The 16,812-nt window shown below is 50.7% G+C and overlaps 1 protein-coding gene across 6 annotated transcripts in view; it reads right to left on the bottom strand.

Moving 5' to 3' along the window:
- Positions 1 to 436: 436 nt before the first annotated feature.
- The window catches only part of LOC122383318 (WD repeat-containing protein 36-like), a 28,245-nt gene continuing 11,869 nt past the window's right edge, over positions 437 to 16,812 (bottom strand). For all 6 annotated transcript variants that reach the window (XM_043369625.1, XM_043369626.1, XM_043369627.1 and 3 more), the window contains exons 14-15: positions 12,602 to 12,789; positions 437 to 778 (exon numbers count right to left, since the gene is read on the bottom strand). In XM_043369625.1, coding sequence (XP_043225560.1) covers positions 626 to 778; positions 12,602 to 12,789 — 341 coding nt within the window. In that variant the 3' untranslated portion in view covers positions 437 to 625. The remainder of the gene's footprint in view (positions 779 to 12,601; positions 12,790 to 16,812) is intronic.

Below are 16,812 nucleotides of genomic sequence, written 5' to 3'. Positions count from 1 at the left end.
ACAAGGAATCCATTTCTCGCCCCAAGGCATGCAATGAGCTCGAGGGAAGCCATACATTTTTCAGCAACAGGTAGGCTTTACATTATTGTCAAACATCGCAAGCAGCGTGAAAAATTCCTACTTGCGATGAGAATGATAGCTGTCACTGTATTAACGTTGGTAGTTGAAAAATGAATTAGATGGGCGAGAGGAACTGCTTCAGATGATATCAGTGCAAACCCAGGATGTCGGCAAATGAAGTGCTTTGAGCTCCACAAGAGAGCATTGTCGTGTCAGATATTATATAACATTATTTTGCCAGCATTCGTCTAAATGTATGTTCACCCGAAACGATAAGGGAAGCGAAAAAAAGTGATTTTAGTTACGTACGCCGTAGCCGTGTTCTAGTTCACTGCAACATGCACACCGCTAGTTGTTTCAGAGCAGACTAGGAAAATGTCGCACACCGGTGTATTTCCACGGACCCGACACAGCCGAACACTTCCCACAGACGGCCGTGGCCCGGCGCGCCGCCGGCATCCCAAGGGCCGATAGTCCTTACGTCAGATATCGAGCGCGGCCCCTGTCCTGGCCAAATCGGTGGCCGCCGCCGGTTTTAGAGGACAGCGCAGCCACACCGCCGTCATCAGCTGATGGTGGATGACCTGAGGAAGCTGACCAGGCAGAGCGCCGAGTTGATGCGGCCCTGGAGACGCTCCCAGGCAGCCGCCTGGCTGGTGCTCAGCTTGTCCACCAGATTCCGCAGCTCCAGACTCTCACTGATGGCTGGGCCGTGCAGCTGCCGGGAGAAAGAGCGAGAGAAATCAGTAACAAAGGCAAACCAACACCGAATAGACACACACACTCAGTCGGGTTTCACCTGGCTACTACAGCACCAGTTCGCAGTCCCACCCCGGCAGCCCCGGTGACACCGTCAGACAGCCGTTCAGCTCACGCCATTGAGCACCGTCTCAGTGATCGGCCGGCCGGCCCACGCGTATCAAACGCCCCACCCATTACGTGCATCGCGCCGCGCCCGGCGATTGATGACTCATTCGGCACGGGCCGTGGCGCGGTGCTGAAAGCCGGCGCCCATTTCGCGGCTGAGCGGTCCCCAGTAGATCGGGGCCCGGTCGCCGAGCCGTCACCGGGCGCACGGGGCCCTCCCTGCGCCATCGCCGGGCGCCGCCGGCGGGTGCCACCAGAGCAGCGCGCTCATTAAGGAGGCTTTATGGGCGCCGCCGGCATTATGAGCGCTTTTAATACCTCATCTGTCTCAAGTACAGCGCTTACGGCAGAGCGGTTCACCACGTTTCGAATTCGGTCAAAAGCCGGCACGGCATGGCGACGGCCGTGCTCGCGGCTCCGATAGAACGGTCCGTCCGGGCCCAATCATAGAGCCCAGCTGCCGTGCAGTCCAGGCGGCCGGTAAAAGACCGGCTTCGCACACATCTCCGATATGGCTCAACAGCGCGGCTCCGTCCGAAAACCGAGAGCAGGAGTGAGCATTGAACAGGCTGGCAAAACTTTGAATGAAATAAAAAATAAATAATTCGCCATTTTTGCTAAAGTTGCGTATTCAAAATGGAGACTACAGGTCAGCTTCCTTAGTTGTTTTCTCGTATTTCATAAAATCAACTATCGTAATAGTTCGTTCAGTCATATTTACTGCTGGCCCCTTCTACGAAGCCACCGCCGTAATTTATCACCTGACCCGCTCTTTGTCATCAAATCCGGGTAAAGGAATGGCTAAGGTGAGAAGAAATGCACAGGAGGGTGGCGACCCTTTGAATATAAAGGACAGTCACCAAGCCCTATCAATTACCCGTTAAGAATGCCAAGCGATTTATCGATTCAAAACATCAAATTCAAAACATACGATCAAAGAGAAGTCAATTCATTAGTTAGCTTGTGTTTTAACCCGGCACCGCCTGGGCTATTTCCGTACCCACATCAGCCTGGGGGGGGGGGGGTCGGATCCGACCCCCCCCCCTGTTATCTCGAGAACCAATGGTCGTATCGAGCCCCGCGAGGCGGCGTTCGAAAGGTCTCTACGAGACCTTCCCAAAGCACTCTTAAGATTTTAAGATTGAGGTCAACTTTCGGGTCAAGGTCAGGTCAAAGGTCAAATTCAGGGGTTTTGCATGATTAGGCTTACGGACAGCGGAATCGATAGCTGCTGCTCGAAACTCACCACAAATGACCTCAAAGACCTAGTGAAGGTACCATGTGCGTATAGGGGTCATACTAAGTACGGGTCAAGGTCAGGTCAGGTCACGAAAGGTCACGGTTTTCACTTTCTGCTACATGGGCGTGCGACACATGTTTTATGGCTTATTTTTCACGCCAAATCCGATGGTAATGGTTATATGTGACCCCAAGTCACTGTGCTGGTGATAAGTGTGCATTGAAAGCATAAAAAATCGTTTATACCCTACATAACTAAACGAGGGCTAAGAAAAAAAGTCAATTTTTTAACTTTTTATTTTTGACATAAAAATGCACTTTTCTAGACGAGCTTTGTCCCAGGAATCTAGTGGTGCCATTTGTTTTCACATGCGATGTTCAGAAGTGCCTCTAATTCGCGAAAATGCTTATGACGTCACCATGCCCTATGCATGTTGGAGCTATTTTTTTACAATTTGGGGGTCAAAAATCAAGATAGAAAGTTGAAATTTGGGACATCTATTGTTCTAATAGAGCTTTATAACATATATTCCGGTTTTTTTTGAAATTCTCAAAATTTTGGATTTTATCAGCTGTTTTCCAAAAAATATAGTTTTTTGAATTTTTAGGGGTGAAAAACGCATTTTATGGAAAATCCGAGATAGCCATTTTAAAGAACTCGTTGAGCTGCGTCTTTTCATGTCCTTAATTTGCAATTTGCTTAAAACCTCGATTTTTGGCGATTTTTCAAACATTTATCATTTTTTGACTGAAAACGCCATGTAGTTACATCACTAAAATCGATATATCTCAGAAATTTTTGAAATTTTTTTCTTCAAAATTGCACAGGAGACGTCAAATTGATGGGGGAGAAGGTATGCGAAGTTTCAAGTTGATAGCGCAAGCGGTTCATGAGTTATTCGAGAAAAACGGAGGGGGGGGGGGGTCGGATCCGACCCCCCCAGGCGGTCGCGGGTTAACACCCCACTGAATGTGAGTACTTTGCATTGTGTACTAAAGCATTGTAGCCCCTTAGATTTCGTCGAATTCAGCAATCAAACCCTCCCGTAAGTAACGTGTCCTCTGTCTTGGTGCGCCACCCCCTCCCCTCCCCGCCGTGCGCAGCCCGGCTCATGAGCTGTGGCTCCCGGCAGGCAATTAGTGGCACCCGTGCGCCGCCGCGCCGGCACTGACCCGCTTGGCATGCCGGCGGCGGTGGCCAGTCGGTGGCAGGCCGCGTCATCGGCCCACGATTGGATGGCGTCTGCCCAGCCGGCCGGGACACCAAATCGGCACCGCATTGAAACGTCCCGCGGCCGCGGAGCTGTGCGCGATGCTCGGGAATGCGGACGGTTCATGGAGCACGTAGACACATGTTGGTAAGAGGGAACTGTTGTGGTCGCCATATCATTTCGGTACGAGCAATCTGCATTCCCCGTAGTGTCACAAAACTAAATTTCGAATTTAAAACTACATCTGTGTCTATCTATGCCAGTCACACCATCGACAAATATGCACATCATGTTTCGCCAGACGATACAAAATATAACTTAGAGTAAATGCTCGCAGTAAGGAACCACGAAATTCCAGAAGCAGTCAACATGTAAGAGTAAATAGAATATGAAATAAGGCCCGTAAAACTAATCGCTTTTACAGCGATATTTTTTGTCTAAAACACCATCCCTGCCCCGCAGCTTTTCCTTGGAACGCCAGCGAAGAACAGCTCCTTCCAAGGCGGTACCTCCGTTCCCTGTCGTTGTGTCCTGCCGTCCCGCCACCCCTCTCCCATACCATCCCCACGCGCCAGGGGCTCCGTATGGCGGCCGTTCCCATCCCACCGATATCATTAGGAGAACTGCGCCGCCGCTCCCGCCGGCCCCTCAGTTTCCCGGTTCACAGTACTGGCCGAGTTACCACGGGAGTGTGAGGCAGGGCGGGCGGGGGCAGTTCGACATTGACACACATTACGAGACGATAAGCCGGCGCCGCCGCCGAGCGGGCGGGGGCGGGGCGGGCGCGGACCGGGTGTCGTCGCTCCCAGGCCGACGATGCACTGTTTAAACACGGCCGCGACCGGCCCGCTATTATCGAAACGGCGGCGCGCGACAATGGTGGCGCACGGCACCGCTCTGCGGCAAAGACGGCGCAGCGACACACGACCGACCGCCCATGCATATTTCCTCCCCATGGAGCCGGTCAAAGGACAGTCAGACAGACACAAATGGCACAATGTACACGGACCATCCCACCCACACAGCGTACTGCACACAAAACGCCATAACCTCGCCTGTCACACGGCACCGACAGCGGTATTAACCTATTAACCCCGCATATTGCGCGACCTAAATCGGCGACCCGATATAGCAATCAGTCGCCCGTTCGACGGGGTCCCGTGGGATCCGCTCCCATTAGGAGGGAGACGGCGATCCTATCATGGCACGGCACCGCAGACGGAGCTACTGGTTCGTCGCCGAGGCAGCGGTCACTGCGCCCAGTGCATCGCCGCAGAGAAACCAGGTGGTTATTGAGATTGATAATTGTGAGTGGACCACTATGAAATGGCAAAATGAGGGAAACCACGCAGGTGGCTTGGAATAACTGCTCACCCGAAAGCCAGAGAAAGGAAGAGTTCATGAGCTTCCTTGGCATAAACATTGCATGTCAACAGGATGTGAACTAAATGGACGTGTAGAATAATAAAACAATTGAAGTCGGCGTCTCTCAATTTTTCACCTAACCTGACATCTGCCATCTATTCTCAGCTGCGTTTTCTGCGAACACCCAACGCGACCGCGGCGTCCATCACCCTTCAGCGTTCATCGCTCTCCTCCGCACGCCGATATCGAAAACCGACACGGACGGATGGCCGGCTCACCGCCGACTTTGCATCGCGCCACCTCCACACCGCAGAAATTTATGAAACACCCATATGAATTTCATAAGACGCGACCCACCCATTGATCATTTATGATAAACAACGCGCGGCTGGGCACGGTGCGGCCGCCAGGGAGATGCTCCCTTCCCCTCTCCCCCGGGAGTGTGGCAGTGCCGGTCCCCGCAGCTCATATCCTGGCGCGCCCTTTCAATGTAGCCGCCGACCGCCCCGGCAGCTTATCTGCAGAACGGCCCGTGTTTCCCGGTATAGGACTGTCTCCAGGGCATCCAGAAGTTGCCCACTTGACTACCCCACGTTAAACTCTGAAAAGGAATTTTATTTTCGATTAAAGGGTACTGCGTAGTTGTGTTTCCATTTGCATGCATTGCACCGTAAATAAAGTATATGTAAATGCATACAATTTAACCCGCGCCCGGCTGGGGGTCCTGGATTTCCACGCCCTGCTGGGGGGGGTGTTTGAACACCCCCCCTTGTAACTCGGCTCCTGGGCCACGTAGCGATACGCGGAAGGCGGCGTTCGAAAGAGCGTCAAAAATAATGACGAAATCACTTCGGTCAATTTTTTGGTCAGGTCAAAGGTCGGGTCACCAGAGGTCATTGAAGGCAAAATTTCGCCGATTTCCAGGTCGAATATCGAAAATTTCCAAGAAGCCAACGCATAACTCGGGAACCAATAGAGCTACAGCGCCGCGGAAAAGCGCATTCGATAGCCCTATTAACGCCCTTTCTGATTAATTCTCTCAGATTTGACCTAACATCAACGGTTTTGCCTGCAGGCGGCAAAAACTGCAAAAATAGCCGATTTTTTCGGAAACAGTTTTTCTGCAATAACTTTTGACCCAAGCCTTGTACAAGCTTACTCTTACCGGCATTGTGTTCCTCTCGTCAAGACGCATCGAATGAACTATAAATTGACCTTGAAAGGTCAACTTGAAAATTTGACCTCAGGTCAAGGTCATGACCTGACCGGAAAGGGTCATGTTGTATATCAGTCAATCCGCATCGTCGAGCTGAACACATCTAAGGCGTTTTCATCGCTCTAGCATGCCTCTATCAAAAGTTATTTGCGAAAAACTGTTAGATACCATTCGTGACCTAAGATGACCTCAGGGCATAAACAAGGGTCACGGACACCATTTTCATATTCAGTGTGTCTAAACCACTTGTAATTCAGTGTTTGGGAGTGTTTATAATGTCTTTCGTCCAAAAGAGGCGCATTTCAATTTTCTCCCATTGACTTATAATGGGGAGGTCGCAAAATTGACCTGACCTTAGGTCACCGATATCAAAATTCCGAGATATACATTTTATAGATACTGTTACCCTTATCAATCGCTGAAAGTTTCAAAGCGATCGGTCACTCGGTGTAGCTATGACAGACATTGAAACTTTTTATGAGGTGAGGTCACTTCAAGTGACCTGGTGACCTGACCTTGAATGACCTTGGTCTGAAATTTTCACAACATGTGTAGAATTGATGTATGATAAGGTGTACCAAAAACGGCGGCGCTCCGCGCCGCCGTTTTTGAGATATTCGCGAAAAACCACAAGGGGGGTGTTCAAACACCCCCCAGCAGGGCGCGGGTTAAGAATAAGGCTCCGAAATGATGTTAACTCAAACGCTCCCAGTTTCACCATCAAACCACACATGGCAGCACAAGTGACAATTTCCTGCCCTGTGGCCCACCTGTAGACGCGACCCACCGCAGACTTTACGGGTGATGATTCCAGTTTACTGCACCTACCGCCACAAAACCGATCGTAAACCCGACCGTTATAGCCGATAATCCAGAAATCGGCGGTGTCCGTGCCAGCCAACTACACAATCAATTGACCCAAATGATGATCTGATACGTTAGTTACATTACATTTGCTATATTTTCAATACAAATCGACTTGTAGAAGATTAATCAAATGACATCACTTTTGATAAACTCACTTATCCATAGCGTGGACAATAGGTGTAAATGACATTCAAATAAAAAACTGCCACCAATATCGCCAAAACGATCATCACGTATCGATACTTCCTGGCCTTCAGTTGCCTTTTTTTTCTGCACCATTGCGCCGCTGGTGGTAGTCATGTCCCCGTGCCCATCACTGGACGGCCCGCGTGGCCTACCACCACACAATTATCCGGTCCCCAGAGTCGCCGCCACGCCCGCTACGGTCTCGTCACGGCAGACACGGCCCGCTACGGCGGCTACGGCCCTACTACGGCCCCGTTATGGCGGCTACGGCTCGCTACGGCGACCGGGCGATGACAGAGCGGTGGCCGGTGCAGACGCCGTCCGCGAGCAACAGTGCCGTGCCTTAGCGGAACAGGCGTGAAACGTGGTGTTGGGTCGGAACCGGTCAGGTCGGTTACGTCGCGACGAGGGAGAATCATTCGGGGTGCCACTTTTCGGCCTTCGAGCAGACTGCTGTGTTGTATTCGTTAAAAAGCCAACGTCAAGTCGTATTTTGAGACTGTCATCTCAAAATATTGATCTCAAAATATGACCTCCTTCGGCTCCGACTCCTCAGACTCTGCGTTGACCCAGCCTGCTCAATACGCCCCCCGCCGTCCCCCCTCCCAGGGGAGGGGTCACGGGACGGCCCGTGGGGGGCAGCGGCGCGACACGGCCCGTCATCTGATCACAGGCGAGTGGGGCGGAGCGACGATCGGTCTGTACCCAGGGGGAGCTTAGGGGGTTCGGGGGGAGGGGGTCAGAGCCGGCCGGCCGGGACCCTAGATAACGGCGGAGATAAAAATACGCCTTCCAGAAGTTGCAGCAGCCCCTCCAGGCAGCCCAGAATAACGCTGCTGATTGCTGAAACGATGGCTCGGATGAAGCCATACAATAATATCATTCTCTGACATTATCGTATCGAATCGTATCGATAATCGCCGGCCCGATTGAGATTTCCTCCGCAATTTAGCGATCATTGTGCAGTCGCCGGCGGACTCGGCGGTATCTATTGTCTGTGATGGCATCCGAAGACAGCTAATGTGCAGCAATAGCGGCCGCGGTGGCCGGGTCGGCCGCCGCCGGCCATTGCCGTCCATCAGTTGATAACGGTGGAGGCCTGGGGCGCCGCGCCGCGCAGACGAGCAGCTCCGGTCAGCAGCCGGGCAGCTCCGGACGGCGACGGATCAGAGCCCGCACCGCGCTGCTCCCGCGTCGAGTTTCTTGTCGCCGACTTCTGGACAGCCGCGCACACACCGTCGCCTCAGTGCCCGGGATTCAGCCGGGCTGCCCGACGACAGAACATTGACGCGCAGTTGTTGAGCGAAATAAGGTCCCTTGCCGTCCATCAGGCGCACTTTGACCGGCATCGCGAAAAAAAACTGACCGCTAATGTATCTCTCAATACCTACATCATCGCATGTATCGGATTATGTAGCTAATATCTGTCAAAGTAAATGGAACGTCACCTATAAAGACAAACAGGAAAACACCATAAGCCTACCTCAAGGTCAATATCAGCAAAAATAACCCGCGCCCTGGTGTGGGTCTGAGCCACCTTCGCCCTGGTGGGGGGGGCCAAAATGACCCCCCCCGTCTAACTCGAAAACGAAGAGGGCTAGGAAGACGCGGAAAAAAGCAAACGAAAGCCCATAACAAGTACGTTCGAAAGTATTTCGGTCATTTTTTCGCTAAGGTCAATATTGAGGTCGCTAGAGGTCATCATAGGTCAAATTTCAGTGTTTTCGGTGTTGCCGGACATATTCCGCTGTAGCTCGGAAACTAGAAGAGCTAGAGAGCCGCGGAAAAAAGCAATCGATAGCTCTTTTCAAGCTCTTTCGCCAAGGTTCGTCAGATTTGACCTCAGCTCAACGGTTTGGCCTACAGAGGTCATGCAAGGTCAACTTGGCAAATTTCGTTGAAAATGTTTTTAACTATAGCATGCATTCACGAGAAAATAGAGAAACGATTCATGCACCATCGTGCTTGGCTCGTCGAGACGCGTCGAATGATATATAGTTTGACCTCGAAAGGTCATTTTGAAAATTTGACCTCAGGTCAAGGTCATGACCTTACCGAAATAGGTCATGCTGCATATCATTCGATCCGCATTGACGAGACAAACACGATAAACGTCGAACGGAGTCTCTATCTCTATTCAATAACAAGTAAGTGCAGAAAAACCGCTGGTGACCTCTGGTGACCAGGGAGATGACCTAGCGTGACCTCAGCGAGGTCACAAGCAAATGGTTTCACATGGGCTGTGATTTGCTGACCCAAGACACTTCAATAACGAAATATAGGAACAATCACGCCCGATTTAGCTGAAAAACAACTACTTTTCGATTCTCCCATTGACTTATAATGGGGAGCAGCGATGACCTGACCTGACCTTAGGTCACATTTATAAAAAATCCGAGATAGCCATTTTGTAGAGCTGGGTGACATCTTCAAGTACTGTAAATTTTACATCGATCGGATAAAAGCTGTGCCTTTGAGAGAGCTTTGAACTTTTTTAGAGGTGGTGTCAGTTTTGGTGACCTTGTGACCTGACCTGACCTGACCCGAACCCCCAAAAAAAGGACATGATGTAAAAATGTTGAATAAACAGCTATACAAAGTTTCAGGGCGCTAACTCAAGTGGTTTCTGAGTTATCGCTGAAAAACCACAGGGGGGGGCCAAAATGGCCCCCCCCCCACCAGGGCGAAGGATAATATCCTACCCGCTGATATGGATCGTATGTTAGGTTACGCTTAAGGTCAAGCTACACGGGACACTTTTTCGGTTTTTTATTTTTCGGTTTTTCGCTTTTTCGGTTCGATTTATCGCTTTTTCGCGTCGGTTTTTCGCTTTTTAGATTTATCGCTTCGTGACTTGAGTTTTTCGAGTTTCGCTGTTTTTTGTTTAGTTAGAACGCGCTGTGCAACCGCCAGCTCTTTTTATTTTGTTTGCAACCAGTGCAGTGCTTTGGTTGCAGTTTTGCCTAGGGGCTTTAGGGGTCTGTTTTGTTGTCTGTTTTAACAGATGGAAATTACTTAAACTAGATCTCGTCTGTTTTGTAGTAGGAAACTGGCTTGACTAAACTTCCAGCAGCTCAGCTACTAACCGGCGCCCCGCTGGGACTCCTGGATTTCCACGCCCTGCTGGAAGGGGGAACACCCCTTCTAACTTGGCTCCTGAGCCACGTAGCGACACGCCGTAGGTGACACTTGAAAGAGCTAAAAAATAAGGAACAAACTGCTTCGGCCATTTTTAGGTCAGGTGTAGGCCAAAGGGCAGGTCACCAAAGGTCATCGAAGGTAAAATGTCGCCAATATCTATAGGTCAAACTTCGACAATTTTCGACAAATCGATCCATAGCTCAGGAATGGATAGAGCTATAGCGCCGCGGAGAGGCGCAATCAAACGTTCTTTTAACGTTCTTTCGCTAGCATGACCTCAGATTTGACGTAAGGTCCACCGTTTATCCTGCAGGGGCATAAGCGTCCAAAATATACGATTCTGCAAAAACAGTTTTGCAAAAACAAAAACAGCACGACGTCGAAAGGGTATCGGAGCATTGCATTTTGAAGTTTTGATAATGTCAATAATTCACGCAGTACAAGCGGCCTGTTCGGGCCTGTTTTCAAGATACCGAGCTAAAACTTTTTAGAGTGGGTCATGTGTATGTGTTCTATCACGTGTTCCGTTTTTTTTTTCACCTGAGTCCAAATATATATGTAATATATATATATATATATATATATATATATATATATATATATATATATATATATATATATATATATATATATATATATATATATATATATATATATATATATATATATATATATATATATATATATATATATATATATATATATATATATATATATATATATACATACACATATATATGTTATGAAGACAAAGAAGCAAATGACTCGAAAGATGGGTAGAAGGGAAAATATCCTGAACTCATACTGCATGTGAAGTAGCGTTGATGCGAAAAGGGGTTTTTGCTTCAGATTATTGTGGGTGCAGAATGCACTGTCGGCACCTATTCGATAAATATTGTGGGTGCAGCTGCAGCTGCATCCACTGCACCCATGGTTCCTATACGCTTCTGTGTACTTGTAACCTGAGAGTGTTTAGAATGACGTTCGTTAAAAAACGCCTTTCAATTTTCAGTTTCTAGGCAATGGGGGGGGGGGGGGTCGCAAAATTGACGTGGCCTTGGGCTACCGATATCGAAATTATGTGATATACATTTTGTGCATACTGCTACTCTCTTGAATTGCTGAAAGTTCCAAAGCCATCCGTTACCTGGTGTAGCAATGATAAGCATTGGAACATTTTCTGAATTGGTCACACTGACCACCTCACCAGGTTACCTGACCTGGTGACCTGACCTTGAGAGACCTTGGTCCTGAAATTTTCATAGCATGTGTAAAAAAGGTGTTTGATAAGGTGTGACAAAAACAGTGGCGCGAGACGTCACCTTTTTTGAGATATTAGCGAAAATCTGCAGGTGGTGTTCTAACACCGCTCCCCTAGCAGGGCGCGGCTATGAAGCATGATGAACAGGTTTTACAAAAGATCATAAGATGAAATAAATACCTGCATATATCTCGCATAATTAACCGCTATTCAATCCTTTCACGTGGAAAATATGTGCATATCGACACTGAAATACTATTGAGCGATTACATTCCTTCCTTTCCATTAGGAGTACCGAAATATGAATCGTTGGAAACATGCATCAGTATCACCACATCGTCACGTGCTGAAGCCGAAAAACTGATTGTCGATTCAAACTTTTGGGTTGGACGAGTCAGGGTATGGACGAGTCGCTTCGCTTTTTCGCTTTTTTCGATTTTTAGAGTCGCTTTTTCGCTTTTTAGAGTCGTTTTTTTCGTTTTTTTCGCGTCGCTTTTTCGAGTTGCTGATTTCGTTTTTTCGGTTTCGCTGCCGTGGAGCTACACCAATGTTATCAAGTGAAGCTGATCGTCTACTGAAGCCGAAAAAGCGAAAAAAAACGAAACGAAAAACCGAAAAAGTGTGCCGTGGAGCCTGTACTTTATGTAAAAAGCTACAAGTTCTAGCGGATGATCAGGGCAGCCCCCTCAACTCCATTGCACCACCATTGCATATTTAACGTTTATCAGTTCAGTGGTGAGTGGTCAGTGGTCAGCGGTCAGTGGTTACTGGCCAGTGGCCACCCTCCGAGGAGCGCCGGGTCGGTCGGTGAACGGTCAGAGTCCCGGTCACCGGCCGGCCAGGCCCGATATCAGCTCAGCCCTCACCGGGTATAATCCGGTCCCGGCGGCAGATGGCTGCCGCACTGAGCCGATCACGGCTCCCGGACCCGGAGATATACCGGCACGCCAGGCCGCGTGCGGGGTGGAACGGGGCAGAGGAGCGAGGAGAACAAGAGTGGGAGAGAGGAGGGAGAAGAGAGGAGGTCACTTCAGGCTAAGGCTAGGTAACTGACTAGGGGTAACCTCTTCATGACTTCAAAAAAAAATCCAATGTTTCACGGTATTTTGTGCCAAAATAGGCGTAAGAGCCTGTCCCAGGCACAAAATCAGAGTCGGCTGGATCGACTGCCGCCGTGACCGTCCTCACCTTGAGAAAGAGTCCGAGGTAGGCCTGCGCCAGCTCGAAGTCGCGGCAGGAGTCCAGCTGGTGATGCAGCGTCACCAGGAAGAGCCGCAGCAGCTTGGGGGAGCTGCCGGGCGCGGGCGCCAGCTGCCGCAGCTCGGAGTCCAGCTGCCACGGACCGAAGGTCTTCAGCAGCGTCATGACAGCGTCATCTGCAGGACAAAAACGTATACAGTCAGTCGGAGCCACGGTACCAGCACAGATGTAGCTAAGGAAAAATCATAAAAGAAAATGGCGTTCACCCAGTCACGGACGTAAATGCGCACAGGACAGAGCTCAGCTCAGTTCAACGCGGGTGTCGAAAACACCCGTCACGCACACGCCAGTACATTTGCGTAATTGTAGATGGCGACAGCCGAGCCGACAGGCTATCATTCCGTCATGCACAATCAAACGTACAATTTTGTCACATTTACAGTTGCACAGGCGAGTTTGAATGACGGTCTCCAGTGCGATAACCACAGTAAATTTACTTTGCATTATAATGAGGTTCACAAAGAACCTACTGAGCCAGCACAAAAAAAAACATTGTTGCAGACCATACTGACACGTCAAACGCCATTCGCAATGTACGAGGGCATGGTGGCTCTCAGGAAAGATCGGGGACACACATTCTTTCGCGTACCATCCAGCATCCTTAATGCTGTGGATTGTGGAAATAACCGAATAAGTTATTTAGGAAAACTTATCAAACGCAAGCCCGCTGCATTGGTCTTATTTTCAATAGCGAGATAAATACCAAAGGTATTCAACATTAAAACATCCATGAACCATGCATTGATATTTCACTAGTGACAATCAACGTCCTTAACCTGTCAGGCGCCGTTTAACAGCACACCCCCGCGGCGTCAAACCGATGACTCCCGGCCAATTCATTTGTCAGCCGATAAATCACACCCAGTGTCGGCCATACGTCTCTGTGGAGCGGCGGCTCGTCCCGAGACCGTCCGGTCCGACCCGCACCGGCAGCTGGGGAGGCTCGCACGCCAGCGGACCCCCGCGCCGCCACCGTCACCGGCTTCCGAGACTTATAACGTCACGGTGAGACTGGCCGAATCAGCCCGCCCCCCCCCCCCCCCCCCCCCCGGAGATATCCCTCTCCTTCTCCGTACCGCCACTGACGGCGACCCCTCCCCCTCCTCCCCGCCGCCGTGTGAACTGGCTCCCAGAACACTCATACCTGACCAAAGTTCTGTTGAGTGACACCCCGGCCAGAGCCGGCAGCCCCCTTCCCCTTCCCCACCGCCCATGTATCACCCGACCACGGCGGCACAATATTGGACAGCTTCGAACACGGGCCGTTCCAAAGTCATCAGGACGCTCTGAGACGCCGCCCATCTCATTCATATACCCGGAAGGGAGCGGGGCTAGTTCCAGCATCAGCCTCGGTGATCAGAGGCGGCTGCGGCAGTCAGTGTGATGGAAAATCGGAGACGGTAGTTCATCGGCGCTCGACGGGGAACAACTACAGAGTCGTCTCTTCGAGTACGAAACCTATACCGCCCGTATTCATGACCGGCATGGGGATTTACTCGAAATAGTTTCATTCTTATTTTACAAGGCCGTAACTTTGCTAGCCAGTTACAGTACAGTATATGTAAAGGCATGGGCCTTGTCTTAGAGCGTAATGCAGCATGACGCTATGCCGAGGCACAAAGAATCGAAATAATCGCGGCCAACGGTGTCATACCATAAACCAGTCCTCAGAGTAGTCGCTGTGGTCACATGTGTCCCATCTCCCCGTTCACCCCTATCGTGACGTCAGCGCTGGCGCGCGCTATCGTCCTCACGCCCGGCTGGTGGCGCGCCATCGTTAGCGCGCGCCACCGACCCCAGTTAGAGGAATGTTTTCAGATCCACCGTCCACGCTCGCAGATATATAGCAAATGACGCACGATACGGGCGCCGGCAAATACGCGGATTAGGCCGATTATGCAAACTGGCGATATTTGGTGACACGTGGCTGTAGTGGTAGTCGCTGGTAACTACGAAATAATGTGGCGCAGAACACTAGCATTTAGAAACGCTTCAATAAGTCCAGATTTGTTCATTGTGGCATTCTATTTCAACTTCGAACTATGTCCAAAAGATTAAAGTCGGCGCGCATTTAAATGAATATTAAATTAAAGGCGCGCAGGTAAACATATGATGAACACAACACGTAAAAAAGGAACCAGCACCAATTAAGCAATCGCGGGGGCTATGCTATCTATGCTACGCACGCCCTTCAGGGCTGACCTATCTGCGTTCCCACCACCAAGATGGGAGCAGACCCAGAGAGGCAGCCAGCCCCAGAATCCTCGCGTTCACGCTCTGTCGATACACAGACGTGCTAGTCGGCGGCCGAGCGTTCCGTCCGTGCGGAACACCGTCGAGCACCCCCTCCAGTCGCGCTCCGGCGGCGCACGAGGAGCGCCGTGTCGGTACGGACCGGGAGGGTCACGGGGGCGTGAACGGCGCCCAGATCCCGGCCGAGAGAACGAGTTGACGGTCCGACAATGGCAGGATGTTGACAGACGTCGGCGTCTCACACACAAACGGACAGCCGGGGAGAGGCCACTCTGGCATGACTTGGAGGGTGGGGAGAGAGGAGACGACAGCGGCTCACACAGGAACGCCGGGATATGGAGCAGGTGACAGGCGGAAGTCATCCCGCGACCTTCGCGACAGGTCGGAAAGGGCAGCTGAAATAATCCATAAAAGGGATATGCGTATCACACAGAACCTATAACATCGTCCTGCTTTTTTTCTCTTGCTGTAAACGGAGATACACATTACTAGTGAATGGGATATTTCACTCTAATAGCATATCGTTAACGACCTGCGATCATTCCAGAACTGTCCAGAAACAGCCAAGAGTGAGGAAAGGCAAGCCGACTCTTCCCGTCAACCTCCACGGCGCATTCATCCAGCAGATCTGTATACCGCCAGCCCGACAGCGCAACCATGGTCGTACAGCGACGTCTAAAGCACCGACCCCGGACTAATGGACCGTGCTGCAAACGACCCAGTGGGGACATTGAAGACGGTAGGGACGGGACGGAGGGGGAGGGGTCTCGAGTGCGGGGCGGGGCGACTGACAGACTGATTGCCTCAAGTAGACAGCGCTTTGGAGAGTCCATGCCAGATCGGCACGAAAATCTGAGAGTCATGATTACCCGCATGCGTAAACACACAGAAAAAAAAACAGCAAACAAATACACAAAATTGCCCCGGCAGACTTACGACACCATGTGAACTCTGAACTGTCCACTTTTCACGAAACTTTTCAGTTCTCACCTCTAAAAACTATGACGTCAAGCGCGCCCCGCCCGGCCGCCACCTGTGCCCTCCCAGGCCGTTATTCGGTGAAGTCACAGACCCCACGGGGCTATCTCCGGGAACCCATGACCCTGTGAAACGGTGCGCGGAACGCAGACACCGATATACCGACGCCGGATCTCCGGCTTCATACAGGTGTGTCACACGCCCCGAGACATGGACACTTGCGGATATCACCACTACAGGAAAATTGATCGGATAATTGGAGATGTGTCCTTACTTACATTTCCTGAAGCAATGCAGTCATCAGCCTGTTTGGAATCAAAAGCAAGTTGCAAGAATATGAACGCCGTTCTGATACTGTCAAATCCTGTCCATCTGAGCCAGCGTTTCTGAGACATATTGCCCGTTCACACATCATTAATTCCATCCAGTCGACAGTGAGTGATTTGTGAAGATATCGGCCGCCCGGCCCGTCCCGCAGCATCCCCAGTGTTGGGTCGGTGGCCAGCCCCGTCCGTCGGTCGGTGGCCGGTCCGGCCGGCGCGGCGGACGGCCGAGATCAAGGTGCCACTGCCGGGCCGGGTCAACGGGTGGATCGCCGGTGGCCGGGGTCACTCGGGTCGCCAGACCGGGGCTCAGACACAGTCCAGACACAGACGTCCATATGAAATACGGATCCACCGGGACCTGTGGAGGCCGTGTCAGTTCGCTGAGGAACACTGACAGCGCAGTCGGGTTTGTTTTCAGCCGCTGTATGGAAAACTACGGCTTTTAAACTACACAACCGCGCTATCTTTTAAGAAGACTAATAAAAACGCAAATAATGTAACGTAAGAACGGAAGCTGACCACAACCAAAACGAGTATGACGCATATCTCCAAGGTTACTCGACATTGGATACAAACAAATAA

This window comes from Amphibalanus amphitrite, unplaced genomic scaffold (assembly GCF_019059575.1).
Source record: "Amphibalanus amphitrite isolate SeventyFive unplaced genomic scaffold, NRLGWU_Aamphi_draft 000160F_arrow, whole genome shotgun sequence".
Taxonomy (NCBI): domain Eukaryota; kingdom Metazoa; phylum Arthropoda; class Thecostraca; order Balanomorpha; family Balanidae; genus Amphibalanus; species Amphibalanus amphitrite.
This window is presented reverse-complemented; position numbering and strand designations above follow the sequence as displayed.